This window comes from Heloderma suspectum, chromosome 12, assembly GCF_057233095.1.
Source record: "Heloderma suspectum isolate Gila_16-S chromosome 12, 16-S_ref, whole genome shotgun sequence".
Lineage (NCBI taxonomy): Eukaryota > Metazoa > Chordata > Lepidosauria > Squamata > Helodermatidae > Heloderma > Heloderma suspectum.
The window spans coordinates 20,707,944-20,729,070 of record NC_139469.1 but is presented as its reverse complement, the minus strand read 5'-3'; the positions used below and the strand labels follow the sequence as shown (position 1 = coordinate 20,729,070).

At 50.1% G+C, this 21,127-nt stretch overlaps 1 protein-coding gene across 2 annotated transcripts in view; it reads right to left on the bottom strand.

The window, feature by feature from the left end:
• The window catches only part of NUBP2 (NUBP iron-sulfur cluster assembly factor 2, cytosolic), a 32,284-nt gene that overhangs the window by 3,727 nt on the left and 7,430 nt on the right, over positions 1 to 21,127 (bottom strand). For both annotated transcript variants that reach the window (XM_084818657.1, XM_084818655.1), the window contains exons 2-5: positions 16,764 to 16,882; positions 6,563 to 6,761; positions 2,412 to 2,566; positions 543 to 653 (exon numbers count right to left, since the gene is read on the bottom strand). In XM_084818657.1, the coding sequence (XP_084674783.1) occupies positions 543 to 653; positions 2,412 to 2,566; positions 6,563 to 6,761; positions 16,764 to 16,882 (584 nt within the window). The remainder of the gene's footprint in view (positions 1 to 542; positions 654 to 2,411; positions 2,567 to 6,562; positions 6,762 to 16,763; positions 16,883 to 21,127) is intronic.

The following is a 21,127-nucleotide window of genomic DNA, read 5'->3' as shown; positions in this document are numbered from 1 at the left end:
AATTGCGGGGGTGGGGGGAGAGAGAAACCTCATGTTTAGCAGGCAGACCCATAGTCAAAACCTCATTCTTCTGCAGCTGCTGATTCCACCAATGCCCCAAAGGTATTTCTCCACTAGCAGGGGTAGGCAACCTTTTTTGGGCCGTGGGCACATTTGGCAATTGGACAAACTGTCCTGGGCACCATCACAAAATGGCTGCTATGGGAGATGTGGCAAAGGACAAGTCACTAGCCCGAGAGACTGAGTACAAGACAGAGGTGGGGTCTGAGTCCCAACACGCTGAACAACTCCTTTGAACCCACCGTTTCCAGCATCAACAGAAACCTACTTCACAGCAACCCCAGCTGCCAGCAAAAAAACGCGTTAATTAAAAAAAAATAAGTGGGCGTGGCAGCAGAAGAGTGGTAAACTGCACTGGATCTCCAGGCCAGGCAATGCTGCCCTCCCTCCTGCCACTGGGCTGAAAGACCCTTGCAGCTGCCCCCATGTCAGCATAAGCTAAATCTGCCTGTGCCGAGCTTTACTTGGCCTCTGGCTCTCACCGAGCAGTGTGGGCAGACAAAGCCGCTCATGTTCTCCACGATCCCAAGGACCCGCAAGCCCGTCTTCTTGCAGAACGTCAGCTCTCGCCTCACGTCCCCCACAGAGACCGCCTACAGGAGGAACAGAACCGGGCGTCACAGCATTAGGGGGAAGGCGCCAGAGGTGGGACCTTTTCTGGTCGGAAATAGTAGAGCTGGCCAGCCAAACCCAGTTGTTTCATGCGATAATGTTTGGCAGGCAAGTTGCCCTCATTGAGCGTGATCGATTGATTGTTTATTACATTTCTATATGGCTCAAGAGTCAAAGCTCTTTGGGTGGTTCACAAGAGTGAAAACCATAAAACACAACAACATGATGCACCCGATCTCATCTGATCTCGGAAGCTAAGCAGGGTCAGCGCTGGTTAGTAGTTGGATGGGAGACCACCTGGGAATCAGGCTTCCTGCATAGAGCAGGGCGTTGGACTCGATGGTCTTGTAGGCCCCTTCCAACCCTAGGATTCTATGATTTCTATGACAAAGCACAATATAAAACGCTCAGAAGTTTAAAACTGCAGTATAAACCCAAAGTAAAAACCACCAGCAGGGTAAAGTTCTACAAATATAACAACAGGTTTAAAACAATAAAAACAGAAGGATGAAAAGGTCTGGGAGAATACGAAGGTCCTCACCTGGCACCGAAAAGAATACAACATAGGCACTAGGCGAGCCTCTCTGGGGAGGGCATTCCGCAACCGGGCCTCTGATTCTGCAACGGGGCCTCTCTGGGGAGGGCATTCTCCAACCTGGGGTACCACCACTGAAAAGGCCCTCTCCTTAGCAGCCACATGCTTCACTTCACTTGCTGGGGGCACCGTGACAAGGGCCCCTGAAGACCATCTTCGGGTTTGGGCAGGTAGATATGGAAGGAGACAGTCCTTGAGGTAACCTGTCCCCGACCCATTGAGGGCTTTGAAACTCAATCCCTGCACTTTGAATTGGGCCTGGAAATGGACCGGCAGCCAGCACGGATCACAAAGCACTGGTGCCATCACTGTTCATCAGCCAGCACCCGTTAACAGCTCTGCTGCCCTATTCTGAAGTTTCTCCACCATTTTCAAAGGCAGACCCACATATAATGCATTGCAGCAACCAGACGAGATGTCACCAGGGCACAGATAACTGTAGCTAGGCTCTCTCTGTCCAGGGAAGGAGGTAGCTGATATATCAGCCCAAGCTGGGAAAAGGTGCTCCGTGCCATTGAGGCCACCTGTGCCTCCAGTGACAATGCTGGATCCAAGCGCATCCCCAAACTACGAATCTGATCCTTTAGGGGAAGTGCGGACCCCTCCAGAACAGGCTGAACATCACTTGGCTGGGTAGGCGTCCCCCCAGATTTTGCAGAACGCATTAGAGTTGCAGGGTGGCTCACTCCCTGCTGCTCCCCCGTTACCGCCCAGCCCCTTCTAGCAGCTTCAGGCAACCATGTGCCACCTGCAGGTTGGACCAGACAACCTGGACTGGCAAGCCCAGAAGGTAGTGCGAGCGGGAAGCTTGGATTAGGCATGTGTGTGGCCGGAAGAGCAACCCCTGGGCTCTCTCTGCTGCTACAGTTTTGGGTGCGCAGAGGTTTTTCTCCCCCACTGTTTAGATCCACAATTGAACTTTTTTTTTAAAGTGTGTGTGTGTGTGTGTGTGTGTGTGGTGGTGGGTGGGATTCAAGCCAAGATTTCTAGGGCCAACTTCTGGTTGCTCAGATGAAGCTTTCGGCAGCCTGCAGTTGCAGGATGCTGGTTTGTCTTCATTTCAAGAGCAATGCAACATGCCCAGCAAAATGCCCGAGGGCAACGGTGAAAGGGGTAACCTGCAAGGCAAGGAATCGGTGTGTACCTGCGGTGTTGTAACCAGAACTGCCCCGAGAGGCTTGTAGGGTCGAAGGGATTCGACGGTGGAGATGTGCTCATCGGATGTCCCGGGGGGTGTATCCACGATCAAGAAGTCGAGTTCCCCCCAAGTGACGTCAGTGACGAACTGTTTTATCAAAGCTGTAAAACACACACACACCATAGAATGGAAGATGTATTACTTTGGACAAGAACGATGGAGAATCTAGCAGCCACTGATGTCGCATCGGTAAGAGTAAGGGGAGACACGATAGAGGTGTACAAAAGGATGCCTGGTGTGGAGAATGTGGATAGGGAGACATTTTTCTCCCTCTCTCAAAATACTAGAACCTGGGGTCATCCTATGAAGCTGATGGGTGGGAGATTCAGGAGAGATGAAAGGGCGGTCTCCTTCACACAGCGCGTAGACTATGGAACTCGCTTCCACAAAATGTCATGATGGCCACCAATTTGGATGGCTTTAAAAGGGGATTGTACAAATTCCTGGAGGAGAAGGCTATCAATGGCTACTAATCCTGATGGCTATATGCTACCTCCAGGATCAGAGGCGGTATGCCTATGCTCACCAGTTGCTGGGGAACATGGGCGGGAGGGTGCTGTTGCACTCGTGTCCTGCTTGTGGGTTTCCCGTGGACAGCTGATTGGCCACTGTGTGAACAGAATGCTGGATTGGATGGAACGCTGGTCTGAACCAGTATGGCTCTTCTTATGTTCCAACTGTAGATGTCACCCAGATGAACCGGCCCAAGTCTTAAGACCTTTGGAAGTGGTCCTTCTCTCTGTCCCACCAATAGCAGATGCTCATGGGGGAGGGGTGGTGGGTTGACTCGAGAGAGGGCCTTCTCAGTGGTGGCACCCAGACTCTGGAACTCCCTTCTGAGGGAGACCTGCCAAGGCCCGTCTCTGGTAACCTTCCGCTGACAGATAAAGTCCATTTATTTAGATAGGCCTTTGGCCTGCAGTGCAACTCAATCCAATCTTTGTGGCCACTTATTTTTAGTACATTTTAATTGGCTGCTGTTTTTACTTTGTAATTTATATTTGCTCTTGTTTTGTTTGTACGTGGTTATTTTAATGCAACTGATTTTATTATTGTTGTTGTTAGCCGCCTTGGGCAACGTGCAGAATGGTGAGCTATAAATCTAAGCAGCAACATCTGTTTTTCCCCTACACAGGGTGTTAGGGGTAGCAATGGGTTGTGATGCTCATTTCGGTGCCCCGGAGGCCCATGTGTCGCATGAAGTCCGTGAAGAATCTGTGCCAGTTCTTTGCTCAGGTGGGAGAGAGTACATAAGCAGCCCCGTTTCAGCAAGCTGTCCAGAGGGTGATGAGAGGGGGAAGCAGCTGTCACGTTCCCTTGGCCTCCTCCTTCCTCTTGCAGACACACAAGAAGAGAGGCTTTGGTCTCATGCCTTTAATTCACTATCAACAGGTTCATTACAGATGCAATTCCTTGAAGATTCTCTGGCTACAAAGGAATGGCAACAGGGGATCCAAATGGGAGCTACGACGTTGCCAGCAGTTTGAAACAAGAACTTGTTGCCTAGAATAACTTAGGGAGGGAGGCCCCTCCCTTCCAGCGATGCTCCCCTACATCGACCCTCACGCATCGCCAATCAGGTCGACCGTCTGAGCTCCGCCTCTAACTTTTCCCTCTTCGCTCTGTGCCACAGCCTAGCATCTATCAGTTCACACCCCGCGCTCTCCTCCTCCTCGGTTCTCACGGAGGAGGGAAAGGGGGGGGGGGCTTCAGGCCCAGCCATCTGTGTGGTAGCATCCTGAGAAGCACGCCTATCCATATCTGAACTCGCTTGGGAAGATGCCTCCCCCAGCTCTGGCTGTTCCCATTCTGAATCTGAACTGCTACCTATCTCCATACACATACATACTATCTCACTTGACAGCAGGGCCCTTTTACCAGACCTGCTGCAAGACGCTTAATTTTTTCGCTCTTCCCTCCCCATTGCTTTTGCCTTGCGTGTTGTGCCTTTTTAGATTGCACACCTGCGGGCAGGGACTGTCTCGTCTTCCTGATTGCATGTAAGCCGCCCTGGGAGACCGAGAAGGCCCTTTCCCTTGTTGCTGTCTTTTGAGCCTCCCTTGGAATAGGCGCCCAGAGGAGGACCTTAGATGCTGAGCGTAATGTACAGGGTATATCTGAATGGTGCCTGAAAAATGACTGGCAGCCAGTGCAGCTGATACCACGGCAGGACTGGTGCAATGTGGTCAAGAAAGTGTGCACCAGAAAGCAATCCGGCCACTGCGTTTTGCACCAACTGCACTTCCCAAATACCCTTCGAGGGCAGCCCCGCTTAGAGAGCGTTACAACAATCGAAGCAGGAGCTGATTGAGGCATGGATCACTGCGGCCGTACCTACCTTCTCCAGGAAGATACACCAGTCAAAGCTGGGCAAAGGTGCCCCTTTGCTGCGGCAGTTACCATACCCTCTGGGAGAAACGCGGAGTCCCCAAGCTGTGAACTTGATCCTTCAGCGGGAGCGCCGCCCCATCCGGAACAAAAGGGCTGCAAAGTCGCCAGTCTGTCCCAACTGCGGGTCCTCAGGTAACGTTGCACTGCAACTCCCATCATCCCTGATGATTGTCAATGTGGCCGGGAGTTCTGGTCCAACAATGTCTGGGGACCCACTTTTGGGAGGAAGCCTGATCCAGTTCAACTGCTGATGCTAAAGGCCGAGGTCCTGCTCTGGGCACTGCTGGGATGGGAGCCCAGCTGGGAACCACACAGAATCTATGGGCTCCTGTGAGCTGCCTGGAGCTTAAAAAAAAAAAAAGGGCAGTACTAAAGCAGAACAAGAGGAAGGTCTTCTTTCTAAGAAAGTGCTTCTTCAACCACATGTCATTAATGCACGGAACTCACTGCCACAAGATGTGGCAATGCCCACTGGCACCGAAGGGCTTAAAAACTGAAAAAGGCTTCGACAAACTCATGGAGGATTAATTCTATCAATGGAGTATTGGCCCTGATAGATCAATGGGGCCTCCATGCTGAGGGACAGCACACTCCTTAATGCCAGTTGCTGGGGGGGCGACAGCCCTTCATGTGCAGCTTGTGGGCTCCCCCGGGCATCTGGGCGGTCACTGTGAGAAACTGAATGTGGGACTAGATGGACCTTTGGTCTGATTAAGCAGGGATGTTCTTAACAACAGGATCCTCATCACAAACGTAAAAGAGCGGCAGTGCTCGGATAATCACAGAAAGCGCCCATCCTTCATTTGGCCGAGAAGGCTGACCACCTTCGTCGGGACCCCACGTTGGCTCCAGGTTTTGGTGGGCCCTTGGGCAAGACACCCTCCATGGGCCCCCTCCCTCCGTGAGTCTACCTTCCCACCGCCATGGTCCCCAGCTGCTCTTGCTTCTCATCCTCTTCCTCATCATTGCTCCCACTTGCTGGCTTCACAGGCAGAGAGCCAGGGAGCGAGTTGTCCGTGGCATCTCCTGCTCCTCCTCCTCACCGCCACCATCGTCTGGGCCAGAGCGAGAGGCAGGCGATCAAGCAGGACGCCATGGTGAAGAGGAGGAGCAACTCCAAGGAGCCCTTGTCAGTGGGCCCATCAGGGTGTGGGGCCCTCAGCAGGTGCACAGCCATGCCTACTCTTGAGGCCAGCCCTGTTGGGACCCTCTGGAAGAACTGTGGTGGCATTAACACCTGGGCCAACTGGTGATTTAGGCTGCAATCCTATATGTATTGGTGTAGGCAACTGAAATCAGTGGGATCCACTTCTGAGCAGACAGGTGTAGGACTGCGCTATCATTCTCCAGTTCTTCATACAGTTCAACTGCCTAAACGAAGCAGAGGCCTAGCAGTCTCTCTGGGGAGGACTGCGGCACAGTATCTGTCCTCTTGCTTTCCCCCTAGAATCCTATGATTTCATTTCTGATGAATTCATGCTTCTAGCCCTCACTGTTACAGCTACAAAACAAGGTGTGAAGGACCACAACTCTGAGGCTGGGGGAGGGCAGTGGTGTGGCAGATTCCCAGTAATCTACACTGGTACCCAACTCCTCAATCCCCCCCCCACATCTATTTACTGTTCCGCTGCCCCTGTACAGATTTGCCAGCAAATCAGCAAGTTTCATCACACGGTTCAGGCAGCAAAAGCCAATGCACTCCATACCGTTTTTCTTTGGTCCTCTCCATATCACAGCATCATCCGGCTTCTCCAGAAGGAAGCCGATGGACATGAGGGCGATGCTTTTGTCTTGGTCCACAAAGACCGGCACCCAGCCACTGTCACACTGGTGAACGTCTTGGTCCTGCGCGTTGAGCATGCGAGGGATGCTGGGGCCACAGAGGTCCACGTCCAGGATCCCGACCTGCATCAGAATACAAATCGGAGTCCCTCTTCAGAGAAGTGTAGAGTGTAACAACTGGGAACTGCAACAAAATGGTGCAGTGTGCACTCCTGCTGAAGTGTTGCAGCAAGCCATGGACTCTTCCGGGACACTCCATGCCACCCCCCCCGACCAATCAGGACTGAACTTTTAGAAAAAAGGGTTCCCACCCCTATCTGTCTTATTTTATTTATTTATTACATTTATATCCCGCTTTTTTCCCTCCTTAAGGAACCCAAGGTGGCGTACATAATACTCCCTCCTCCTCCATTTTATCCTCACAACAACAACCCTATGAGGTAGGTTGGGCTGAGAGCCAGTGACTGGCTCAAAGTCACCCAATGAGCTTCCATGGTCGAGTGGGGACTAGAACCCAGATCTCCTGTCTCCCAGTCCAACACTCTAGCCACTACATCACACTGGCTCTCACAGTGTCTTGAGCTGCATCTCCTCAGGAGTAATCTGTCAGGGGCCACATGTCCATGCCAAGGGCCCAAAGCCACTGGTGGCCAGAGCCAGAGGTGGGTGGGTCACCCTTTTTTCTCATTATGCCACTCCCTTTCCTCCACCCCCTTGTCTCTCTCCCTCCCTCTGCCTTCAATGCAGTGGGCTGCCAGAGAAGGGACAGATCGCTGTTGCCAGAAGGCCACAGGTCGACCACCCATGTTAGGGGGTTCCCCCTAAAGTTTTTTTTTTTTAATGCTTTTGCAAATCTTGGGGCTCCCCTGAGCCTGTTGATACCACCTTCTTGCGTGCAGATGGCGCTGTTAGGGCTACATCACAAGAAAGATTTCGCATCTCGTATATAGGATGCGTGGATCAGCTCTAACCGGTACACCTATTAGGCCTTTTCGCTGCATTCTCCGGCATGGCATCTGAGCCCCGGCATACACAAGAGGGGACATTTTCAATCACAGCCCCACACAGACTAGAAGCCACTCCCAGAAGACGCCTGCACAGCCCCATTGCTGCTCGTCTTCTGCCGTGTTGCAAAGACAGGGGCTTTGAAGTACAGCATTCAGCAGGGGGCCTGCAGAGTAACGAACTATATCCTAAGATCTTTGGGAGTTTTGCGTCAGAACAGCAACTCAGCCATACGCTTGTGTACAATCAGAGGGAGTCAATCAGGTGCCCTCCAGACGTTTTGGACCACAATCCTCATCAGCCCCGGCCAAAATGGCCAATGGTCAGGGATTATGGAAGCTGTAGTCCAAAACATTTGGAGGCACCAGGTTTCTTAACCCTGGTATATGCAGTGCATGCCTCATGGTGTGGTGGAAAAGGTGATCAACTCCACTGCTGCTGTCCTGCCCCGCACAATAAATCACACATGGCTGCAACTAGTAGACTTTGGGGTTCTAATAAAAAAATAAAACTGAGAGATCTACCAGACATCTGCCCTCCCCTGCTTTAGACCACTTTGTCCATGCCGAGAGACAGGACTCCAAGGGGCAACTTTTATAATGACCGAGCCCCACTTGTGAACAGGGTGTGAAGATGCATCTTTTTAATTTAGTCTTTAAAATTATGTCATTTTCATGTTTTACTGTTTCCAATATTCTCGGTTTTTTAAAAATTGTGTTAAGGTTTTATTGTTTTCAATAAAATGTTGTATGGCGCCTTGATGGCTTTTTATCTAATGAAGCTGAATAACAACAACGAGGCTTTTTTTTGCTGGTTGGATTCCTAGGGTCCAGGCACTGCATTTGGGGAAGAGGGTGCCATTTAGACCTCTGAACCCAAATTCCAAGGTCTGTCAGCATCCTATGCAATATTATTCCCCTGCCCCCCAACCTATGGCAGTATGCCACGTGCTTTCAAACGACACCTTACCAAAACAGGTCTGAGAAATAGATCACGGCCTTTTGACAGAATGGAACAGTTAGCACTTGCTGCTACAAGACATGGTCACCTCTTTAGCACTTTCGAGGGTACAAACAGCTTTGCATTAAGGATTTCATTCATCCCAACAGCCAACATGGGAAGCACATCCCTATCATTGCATGGGAACACCCAGAGAGCTTGCTGTGGCTAAGCAGAAATCCAAATTTCCGGACCCAGGTTGAACACTGCCCTCTAGGGCATGTTGGCAATCAGAGCCCATTTTGAGGCCAACCTTGTAATTAGGGCTTTCTCAGGCTGGGTAAAGACTCTACATGGCCAAGTGAATGGGAAAAGACAAAAATAATCTTCCAGAACCTTCAGCACTAAGGGGCTGTTCACACAACATGCTAACCCACACTCAGTGGTTGAGTGTGGGTTGTTTTGAACCGTGGGTTGTTTGTTGAACTGTTGTGGGTTGGTGCGTGGTCTGAATGCAGCACACTTTCCCCAGGTTGGGTTAGCATGTTATCCGAATGCAGCCAGGGTGGCTTGTGAACCACCCTGAACAACCCCGCAACAAACTGTGGGTTCTCACGGTGGTTTGTTTGAGAAAATAAGCCATGCTGCATGGTTAACAAGCCACACTGGCTGCATTCAGACAACACGCTAACCTATGGTTCAACCAACAACGTTCAACAGGCTAACTCCTCTGGAACTGGGCAAGTCATTGACCAGACTTGCATCTGATACAGATGTGCTGGGGGGAGGCGAGAAACACAACTCTGCAAGCCCATCCGTCTTCCTTTCTCCCAACTCTGTACAGCTCATGTAAGGCTCTCTTGAAAGCAGGAAAGGCAAATGTATCTGTGGTACTGCAGATGGACGAAGCAAAATATGTGTTTGGGATTCAATCCGCCCTCTCCAAACCCTGTTCTTTGGCTTGCACATGCTTATCAGGTAAGAGCCAAGAGTGCACCAGAGAGCGCCAAGCCATCTGGTACCAGGGCTCAGAACAGCCAGCAACACAAAGCCCCGCAAGATGTTTGGCTTGGTCAACGCGAGACAGGCTATGATTAGACGGCGCTCCTTCTTCCAGCTCCATTGACTCACACTCATTGTGTCAACCCACTTCCGTGCTCTGACAAACGCTTGCAGCCTCGCTGCTGGGTATTGCTATAGCCTGACTGCAAAACCCTGGTGTCAGTTGGTGTGAGAAAAGAAGAGTGCACACCAGGGGCCGTGTGCCTAAAGGCAAAGAGCAAACGAGCCAGGCAAGAAACAAGTAAGCACACGCTGACCTCTTAATTGCATCCAAGGTGGCCGGAGCGTAGCCCTCCTCCAGTTGCCCTGTGGGGCAAAATCATGGGGAGGCCACAGTCCTCCTTCTACAAAGCTCCCGGCTTTTTCTTACACCGAGCTGGCTGCCTGCTTTAAGGCAAGCCCTCTTTTATTTATTTATTGCATTTCTATACCGCCCAACAGCTGAAGCTTTCTGGGCAGTTTGCAAAAATTAAAACCACAAAATACGAAATAAAGTACAATTTAAAAAATTAAATCGGAAAACAATATAAAAGTACAACCAGAATAAAGCCTAGTAGCAATGCAAAGATTTAAAATAGCAGATAAAAAAAAAAACAGAGCTAAAAGACTAAGATGCTAAAATGTTAAAATGCCTGGGGAAATAAAAAGGTCTTCACCGGGCGCCGGAAAGAGCACAACATAGGCGCACGTATGCTACGGGTGCCACACTTTCTCCCAAGCCCATTGCTCTCAAGCCTGGCAAGAAATGCAGCTCCCTGGAAGCGACTCCTAGGGATGTGCAAAAGTCACCTACCTGAACCCGAAAGTAGATTCGCGGTGGGGGGGAGGTGCTCCGTCCCTCCCCCCGAAATTCTGGCCAGGGGGGAGGCACCCCATCCCTCCCCCCCGAAATTCTGGCTGGGGGGCAGGTGCCCCGCCCCTCCCCCCCAAATTCTGGCCGGGGGGGAGGCGCCCCGTCCCCCCCGCTGCGAATCCTGTCTTGCCAGGATGCAAATGGCGGCGGCCATAGCCACCGCCGTTTGCGTCCCTGCAGTCAGCTGTGATAGGCTACGTAAATGTTTACGTAGCCTATCACGGCTGAGTGAACCCCCCCCCCGCGCGTACGCAAATGGCGGCGCCCATGGGCGCCACCATTTGCGTATGCGCGGGTTTTTTTTCTTCACTCAGCTGTGATAGGCTATGTAAACATTTACGTAGCCTATCACGGTGTTTTTTAAAAATCTAGCCGTGATAGGCTACGTAAATCTTTACACAGCCTATCACTTTTTTTTTTTTTAACTTGGAAATGGCGGCGGTGGGAGCCGGTCGGAAGACCGGCCGCCGCCGCCGAACCGCTACCGGAGCCGCCGCCACCAGGGACATTCGCACAAGTTAAGTCCCGTCCCGGGGGGGGGTGGGGGAGTGGCAGACCGTTTCTCCACCAATTTCGGGGGACCGAATGTGCTGGCATTCGGCCTCCCCGAGATTCGTGGAGAAATTCTCTGACATCCCTAGCGACTCCCCTGGTCAGCCACCAGAAATCCCCCCCGCATCTCCCGTTCCAGCTCCTCCTTTCTGGCAGGTCAGCTTTTCTGTGGCCATGGCAGAGCTGCACACGATTGGGTTGCACCTTCCCCGAATTCGGCTGTTGGTCCGTGTGCTACTCCTGCTTTGGTTTGTGGCACTGCACAGGCCTCACCTGAGTCCGTGCATTATCTACCAAGCCCTTTTCCCATATGGGACCATGGGCAGCGGCGGCGCCCTCATGGCAGGACCTCGGGGCAGGTGGCTGGGGCGCCACTCAGCAAAATGAGCAGGAAGGCCCCAAAAACGGCGTCTGGAATCCAGTGTCTAAAAGTACCAAACAGCATCACTGTGTTAAAAAACTTAGTTTCATTCAATGACTTTGCATAGTACAGTGAGCTTACTGTCAACAAATGCTGTAACGGTCAACTATTCAAATGAAATAAAAAGAAACGGTGTTCCCATTCTTGTCTGAGTTACATTAACTGCAGAGTGTTCTTAGAGCACCCCTCATTTAATTAGATCCATTCTAAATGATGCTGGGGGGTCTTGGAGGCTTGCAGGTCACCGTCCCATTGTTGACAAATGCCATGAAGGGAAACCAGCTTTCCATGAAGTGGTCATGTTTGGCAACCCCTGTCAGAACTCTGCTGCGGTGGGTTAGTCTCTCTGAAAGTGCAATTTTCCAGATATTGGTGAACCAGCCCTGCATTGTTCCGCTGGCACCCATTCTTCAATGCTGCGCTATTTCTCGGCGTGCCGCTAGCAACAAAAACAGGACTCCCTTGCAGTGTGGCAAATTGCCTCTGAAATTATCCATTAGAAATAGAAGTGCTAAGAGGGGCTCTGGCACAAGGATGCAACCAACAAGATCTGAAATCACCCCAAATGCTCCAGAACAGAAGTATCGAACCAGGGACAGTCCCACCACATATAGAGCAGAGTTACCAAACTGCATCACTGATGGGCAGGGCTTTGAATCGGCAGCCTCTTATGGACTTAGTCATAGAATCATAGAACAGTAAGGTTGGAGGGGGCCCACAAGACCATCGAGTCCAACCCCCTGCTCAATGCAGGAATCCAAGTCAGAGCATCCCCGACAGATAGCTCTCCAGCTTCATCTTGAAGGCCTCCAGTGTGGGAGAGCCCGCCACCTCCCTAGGCAATTGGTTGCATTGTCATTGCTGGGATTTGACTGAATTAACTTGAGCCCATTATTCCGTGTCCTGCACTCTGGGATAATCGAGAAGAGATCCTGGCCTGCCTCTCTGTGACAGCCTTTCAAATACTTGAACAGTGCTATCCTATCTCCCCCCAGTCTTCTCTTCTCAAGGCTAAACATGCCCAGTTCTTTCAGTCTCTCCTCATAGGGCTTTGTTTCGAGCACCCAGATCATCTCCGTTGCCCTCCTCTGAACTCTCTCCAGTTTGTTTGCATCCTTCTTAAAGTGTGGTGCCCAGAACTGGACACAGTACTCCAGATGAGGCCTAACCAGGGCTGAGTAGAGGGCAGCTAGTACTTCCCGGGATTTGGAAGCTATGCTTCTATGAGTGCAGCCATTAGTCTGTGATGTTCCGCTGGGCAACGGTCCTACGTGGAGCCCTTTCCTGTCCATACCCGGGAATGTCTCCTCAGTCCCATGTACCAGTCTCAGGTCTGCCCTCATGGTCCAGCGCAAGTTCACTGTCAATCATGTCACGCCACAGCCAAACCACGCAGGCCTCTGGGCAGGGAATGAGTCGGACTGGGCATGGGAGGGGTGGGGAGAGAAGAGGGGCAGTAGCAGCCGCTGATGTGGGATGGAAATTTTCTCCAATGGTCAGTTTCGATGGTGTAATTAACCAGACTTTATGTTTTGAAAAAATTAAAAAATGGCCTTTGGTTCTTTGTCCCACACTTGGTGACACTATCTAATAACTACAGCTCCCAGCAGTGACTAGTTCATTCCGTCTGCAATCTCCATCTTGAGAATTGGGACTAAATCATGGGTACAACATGTGGCCCAATTTTTGTATTCTTTTTTTGTCAACCCCCCCTTACTTTTTGTGCCATCTAGCCCACCCTTTCCCTAGTCACCCAGCCACTCTGGGCGATGTACAACAATAAAAACAGTTTATACAATAAAATTCAACATTAAAAACACCACATTTCTAAAATTACCCTAGCCCACCCCAAATGCCTGCCTGAACAACCACGTTTTTAATACGTGGCGGAAGCTTATTAAAGAGGGGGCATGGCAGAGTTCCCTAGAGAGGGAGTTCCACAGAGTGGGGGCCACCACAGAAAAGGCCCTCTCCCTCGTCCTCACCAGCCTAGCTGTCCTGGCTGATGGGACAGAGAGAAGGCCATCCGAGGCTGATCTTGTTGAGTGGCCTATCTGGTGTTGCTGGAGGCAGCTCCTTGAGATAGGCTGGGCTGGAACCGTATAGGGTTTTAAAGGTCAAAACCAGTGCCTTGAATTTGGCCTGGAAAACAACTGGTAGCCAGTGCAGCTCCTTCAGCACTGGAGTGATGTGATCTCGCCGGCGGCTGCCTTTAATCAGGCGAGCCGCCACGTTCTGTACCAGCTGCAGTTTCCAAACCGTCTTCAAGGGTAACCCCATGTAGAGCGCATTACAGTAGTCTAAATGAGAGGCGACCAGGGCATGTACTACCGATGGGAGCAGATGGTCAGGAAGGCAGGGGTGCAGCCACCGTATCAGATGGAGTTGGTACAGCGCTGTGCGGCTCACAGCTGACACCTGAGTCTCCATGGACAGCTGGGAGTCTAAGATGACCCCCAAGCTGCGGACCTGGTCTTTCAAGGGTAAGCATACCCCATTCAACACCAGGTCAACATCCCCCAACCTCCTCTTGTCTCCCGCCAAAAGTACCTCAGTCTTGTCAAGGTTCAACTTCAGCTTGTTCCTCCCCATCCAGCCACTCACTGTCTCCAGACATTTAGACAGAGATTCTACGGCCAACCTTGGTGAAGATTTCAACGAGAGGTAGAGCTGTGTGTCATCCGCATACTAATGACACCGCACCCCAAACCTCCTGATGATAGCCCCCAGCGGCTTCACATAGATGTTAAATAGCATCGGGGAGAGAATGGAATCCTGTGGCATCCCACAAGTGAGTGGCCACGGGTCCGAAACCTCCTCTCCCAGTGCTACTCTCTGGTACCTGCTGGAGAGGAAGGACCGGAACCACCGGAATATGGTGTCTCCAATGCCCAACCCCTCCAGGTGGTCCAGGAGGATACGGTCAACGATATCAAAAGCTGCTGAGAGGTCGAGGAGAACAAGGAAGGAGCATTCGCCCCTATTCAGAGCCGTCCTCATATCACCCACCAAGGCAACCAAGGCCGTTTCTGTCCCATGCCCAGGCCTGAAGCCCGATAATCGGCTTCTCCCAAGTGTGCCTTCAACTGCATCGCCACCACCTGCCCAAAAATGGCAGATTCGAGACTGGGCAAAAGTTGTTCAGAACTTGGGGATCCAAGGCGGGCTTCTTTAAAAGCGGTCTTATCACTGCCTCCTTGAGGGCTGATGGCATCATTCCCTCCTCAAGGAAGGCGTTCACCACTGCCTTGATCCCCTCACCCAGCCTCTCTCTGCAGCTCATAATGAGCCAAGATGGGCTTGGATCAAGTAAGCAGGCGGTTGGCCTTACAGATGAAAGCACCTTGTCCACTTCATCAGAAGGAAGAAGCTAGAACCGATCCCACAAAACTGGTTTGCCACAGACGGCCTCCTGCTCACTAACTGTATCCACAGAGCACGGAATAACACTCCTAATCCGATCCATTTTATCTGCAATGTGCCTTGCCAAGGCCACACAGAAGGCCTTAGAATGCTCCAGCATTTCTGGAGCAACTGGGTCAACCAGGCTCCAGACCACTTGGAACAGCCTCCTGGGACAGCACTCCTGGTGTTGTCCAAACCTGGCGCTCTCCAGGTGTACTGGACTACAATTCCCATCAACAAAAGCCAGCATGGCCAAAGGATGATGGGAGCTGTAGTTCAACCCCTCTGGAGGATGCCAGCTTGGGGAAGGTTAGGGTAGTCTGATGAAGAGTTCTGGTGAACTCGAAAGCTTCCTCACTGGGTTGTGACATTTTGGTTGGTCGTGATGAAGGTGTTGCCCAAATGTGGACTCTGGAGTAGTTTCTTTTTCCTTCTTCTCTCCAAATGACTCTCCCTAGAAAGCATGCAGGTCTACATAGTAAATTTAGGGTGCAACCCCATGTATGTTTAGACAGAAAAATGTCCTGCAACTCCCAGAATTCCCCAGCCATCATGGCTGGCTGGGGAATGCTAGGAGTTGTAGGACTTCTTTCTGTCTAAACATGCATAGGATTGTGCTCTTAGCAGCTTAGCTTTGTTGGGGTGGTGTGCATATTAATAATGAACGTTAAACAGCACTGTGTGGGCATAAATATCAGGGTAGGTGTTCAAATCTCTTAAGTTGGGTTCTGCAGAGAAATTACCCAGAGTTAACAACTGACAGAGTGTTTATTTGAGAAACAATGAAAACAGATTCAGGCAACTGAAATCTGGGATGAAAGCGGTTAGGTCCAAAGATCTCCTAAATCCATTCCCACCCAGCAACTCCCTTCTATGCTCCCACCCTCTTCCTCACCCAACTGACCAAATTCCACCACCAGCTGTGATTCCATGCTCCCTCCAACATCTCCTCCCCTCCAAACATGGACAGAATGAATAGATACAAGACAAGGGAAGTTGGGCAGTTTCAATCGTGTAATCAGCTGCTTTTTTTGTTTTTGGGTGACTCTCCTCAGGAAGTATGGAAGGATACTTGGCTGGTTGGGGAATGCTGGGAATCGTAGGACTTTTTTCTGTTTAAACATGCATAAGATTGCACCCTTAATCTCTTTGTTTTTTGGGAGTGGGTGGGGCATGTTAAAATATAGTCATTTTCAGATCCTTCCATTTTCTCTTTAAAACATGTAAATAATGTAAGGAAATGCTTGATACTGAGTTGTCATTGTAAAGATCTTAAGACATGACTCCAGTAAAAATCATCTCCAAGTAAAGCTTTGAATTTGTCCCAATATAACATTTAAATCATATTCATGCACTTTACTGATCCCCTCCCTCTTCGATCAAATACCGTTTCAAATACTTTTGGCTGCTGGAAACAAAACACACGTTTGAGATTATTTGTTCAGTGCATAAAACTAGGCATGCCACATTTTTAAGTTTTGCTGAGGGAGATGAAAGGAGACCAGCCCCGCTGAGAAACTTAACTTCTTTCCTCTTCCCTCCCAATCCCTTTTTCCTTGTGTGTCGTGTCTTCTGCAGACTGCAAGCCAAGGGACTGCCTTGTTTTACTGAATAAACGTAAGCCACTTCGGGAGCCTTTTGGGCTACAGAGTGGGATAAAAATAATTTCAATAGATAAAGCAAGAAAAACATAAAGTCAAAAAGATGAAACGTTTCAACTACAGAATTATACACAAATAAATAATAAATGTGGGCAGGGGAGAAACAGACCGTTATAACTGCTGTATTTTATTTATTTATTGAGCAGGGAGGTGAAGCTGGCCTCCGCGGTCTAAGTCTAACCGCTACGTTGAACTGCTATGCCGCACCGTGATGAAACGGAACGTACCTTTTTCCCAGCGTGACGCAAGGCCAAAGCCAGCTCAGTAGAGATGGTGCTCTTCCCCACTCCTCCCTTCCCCGATAAGACCAGGACGACGTGCTGGACCCCGGCCAGGTTGCCCCTCTCTGTTAAGGGACAAGAGGACCAAAGTGAGATAACCTGATGCATCATAGAATGGGAATCAGCATGAAAGGAATGAGACGGGACTAAGCCTTAATGTCTAAAATAAGAGGAACTGGGCCCCAAGCATAGGAAACTGCCTTATACTGAGTCAGACGCTTGGTCTATCTAGCTCAGTATTGTCGACACTCACTGGCAGTGGCTCTCCAGGGTTTCAGGCAGGAGACTTTCCCAGCCCTACCCGGAGAAGCAACGGACCAAAACTGGGAGCTTCTGCATGCAAAGCAGGTGCTCTCCCACTGAGCTATGGCATCTCCCCACTAAGCCTGCTCAGCTGTCACACTCCAAGTCCTCGTCCCAGTTCCAGATATGGTATGATCCATTTGCCCTTCTGCACGGCGGTGAGAAGGCAGTCTGCACATGCTCAAGGCACACTGCCCATCCCGCTGATGATATCACATTTTCTGAGGCTCTGACCTTGCTGGAGATGATAAACTTGCATCTGGGTTACACAACGTTGAACTCCACGTGGGGACTCACATGATGGGAACGCTCTTCCATGGATGGGGCCAGAAAGTTATTTCAAATTCCAGACAACAATAAAATGCAGCCATTGCGCACCATTGAATTTATTTATTTAAACAGAGTTGGACAACCGTATGTAATTGGCAGCAGCTGAGGCAATCTTAGGGCCAATCTCAATGCTTTTATTCATATGCGACAATATTCCATACAATATTTCATGTATTATCATTCCAATTTTAAGAGGCATCTTTCTTTAACTGTCTATCCCTTTGCATCAGATGGAAGCAAAGCCATTCCCAATATGAACCGGCACCAATCCCTTAAAAATGGATGCGAAAAGGGGTCACTCAGACTTCTTTGTATAAGGGAAGATTGGTAGGGATGCACAGAGCCTTCTTAATGGTGGCTCTGACTTTGTAGAACTGCTTCTTAGGAAAGCCTTGTGTCTTAAATATGGGGCCTGGTCCGGCCAGGACCCATACTAACCAGTTTCGAAGGTGCCAATATGACTCAAGTCCACTTGTGTGAAAGAATCATAGTTTATTGATGGGAAACGGAAGCAGAGAATATGAGCAAAGAGAAACTTACACACATGCCCCTCAACTTGCAGTCCACAGTCACCCCGGGTCCCATAAAGTGACAAGATGTAGTCCGAAGGGGCTGTTGGAGTGCCTCATCCTCTCAGGTGAGAACAGACAGCAGGCTAATCTTCTTAGGATTTTATAGGGCCTGTTTCATCAGACTGTCAGAAGACACACCCACCCCTCCCTCCCTCTGCCTAGAAAGAGAAAAGGGGGACCTCTTGTTCTTGGCAGGAAAACAGTTTCTCATAGCAAAGAAGGAGCATTCTTATCAGCTAGAAGGTACACACCGTACAAAGCAGCCACTGTGCATGATCAAACTTCTAAGTAACAATGAGAAGTGCTGACCTTTGCTGTATGTGAATACCACTATGAGAACCAATTCTAACTTCAAAAAAATTGCCAACTGCTCTAACAAATTTGTGCACACTAGACCCTTCAATATGACTCTGTGTAAATGCACACCTGACAGCTCACCATTCTTTCAAAACCACATCCAATACACCTTGCCATAGTCCAATCCAATAAGACCTTTGAAAGGCCAGCAAAACACTTCTACCTGTACAGGCATTTGGTGGGATTTCACTGGAGGGTATTCTGTGGGGTTCCCGCAAGTATTATTCTCAACTCTTTTTTCGAATTCAGTCTTTTCTTTAAAGCCATAACTTGTAACAAAGCTGAAGACATCACAAACAATATTAAATATAGGCTGATTGCACAAATCCAAGTACAGAGTTGCAAACCAACAAGGTCTTCATTGATCAAACATTTTAGATAAGACCGTCTTCATCAAAACAAACCATTAAGGGCGCAATCCTATCTTGATAGGTAGCCGCCTCTGAACTTGGAGGTGACCCGCCTAGCCAAAGCAAGGCAGGAGAAGCATGGGGGGGGGGGATCGTTGCCTCTGCGGCTCTCCTGCCCTGCTTTTCATGCTAGACAGCCATTTTTGGCTGTCTAGCCGCGGGGGGGCCGAGCGGGAGAGGAGGCTGTGGTACAACACATAAGATGTGTCATACAGGCAGATCTGTTCTCCCTGCCCCAAAATGCCCCCAGCCCTGCCCCCTTTCAGCCACTCCGCGCTCCTCTTCCGAGCACCGAGGACGGGGTTTCTCTGCACTGCCTCGGAGGCAGCACAAATGTGGGAAAAAGTCAGTTCCCGGAAACACGCATATCCTATGGCCATCTAGCAGCTGTCTAGCGGCGATAGGATTGCTCCCTCCGTGTCAGAAAAACCTCTCTAATTTCTCTGGCTTCAAAGGTATCTACCTTTTAATGAGATATGCTTTGTATGGGGTATGGGCGGTATCCAATGGTGACTGCCTGTGGGTGACCAGCCCCACTGATTCCATTCCGCAAGCAGCTCCCACCACTCGCGCAATGGAGATTTAGCATTTCTGGGGGCAAGCTGAAACAAGTGGAAACACTCATTTCTGGAATGGGGCAGGTTGGCGGAGCTGGGAAAGGGGAGCTCCGCTGACCTGCCCTATTCCAGAAACAGGCATTTCTGTGCATTTTAGGGCTTGCTCACAGAAGTGCTAAATCTCTATTGTGCAAGCAGTGGGCGCTGCTCATGGAGCGGAATCGACGGGGCTGGCTGGTTGCGGACAGCCACCGTTGGATACTGCCCTGTGCTTTCTACTGAACCACCAAGATGAGTATACTTTGGTTGTATCATCGGGGGGGGGGAGGGGTCAGATAAACAAAAAACCTTACCCAGGAACAGAGGGAACAATACAATAGATTATAGGGTAGGTCAGCCTTCTCCAACCTGGTGCCCTCCAGATGTGTTGGATTACAACTCCCATAATTCCTGCCATTGGCCATGCTGGTTGAGCATGATGGGAGCTACAGTCCAACACATCTGGAAGACACCAGGTTGGGAAGGCTGGGGTAGGACCTTATTACCTGCACACCACAAAAAACAGAACTGGATTTTATTTTTAAAATGTTAGAACTGGAGTGGGCAACCATTTTTCTGTTGAGGGACACACTACCTCGGAGGTAATTTGCCAGGGGCCACATGCTGGCAGTGGGCTGTGCTAGAGCCAAAAGTGGATGCCCCCCACCGCCTCTCCATCATCCCTGTCTCTCTCCCTACGCCTCCTTGCCTAGAGGGCTGCTGGGGAAGGGATAAATCAGTCTATCCGTCAGCGCTTATGTATTTATTAGCAATATTTATATAGAATCTTAGATTCATAGAGCTGGAAGGGGCCTACAAGGCCATCGAGTCCAACCCCCTGCTCAGTGCAGGAAGCCTGATTCCCAGGCGGTCTCCCATCCAAGTACTAACCAGGGCTGACCCTGCTTAGCTTCCGAGATCAGGTGCATCCAGCCCTTTACTATACCGCTTCTCATTTGAACAAACATAATCAAAGGTTCTTACAATTTTATTAAGGGGAGGGGGGGAACCAGACTGATCAAATCAATTCATCATCTGAACGTCTTGCAACAGAAGCTTTTAAAACCTTTGCTCTAATGTTTTTGGCAGCAACGGCAAATAAAGCGACTTGATTTGTTACATATCGATCCATATCCGCAGTTAATTTGCACATTTGCTTTAGCAAGTTTAGGAACATATGAAGCTTCTTTACGATGGGCTGGTTCACATGATTACTGCAGCCCACCGCCCCTTTTGAATATTCAACTCCAGGGGGTGGGGTTGCCACGGTTTGTCATGTCATCTGAACCCTGTCGCCCAGGTTTGGACAACAGCAAACCATGGAACTCTTTCCCCCGGCTGGGGGTTGAATATTCAAAATGGCTGCCAGCATGCACTGCAACCCACCATGGCTTAATTAAGCCACGGTGGGCTGCGGTGATCATGCAAACTCAGTCACTGAGTCAGATCCTTGGTCCATCTAGCCCTGTTTTGTTCCCACTGGCTGGCAACAGCTCTCTAGGGTTTGGGGAGGAGTCTTTCCTGCCCTACCTGGAGTTGCCAGGGTTCAAAGCTGGGACCATTTGCATGCAAAGCATGTGTTCTACCTCTGAGCTATTCGACATTCATTCCAACGTAAGTACAAGAAATCTGTTCCTGGGACCAGGATGGAAATCACAAAAACATACATCATGTATAATATTCTGCATTTATGGGGCCCCACATATACAAAGATGTTGAAATATGAGAAGGGTTGCATACCT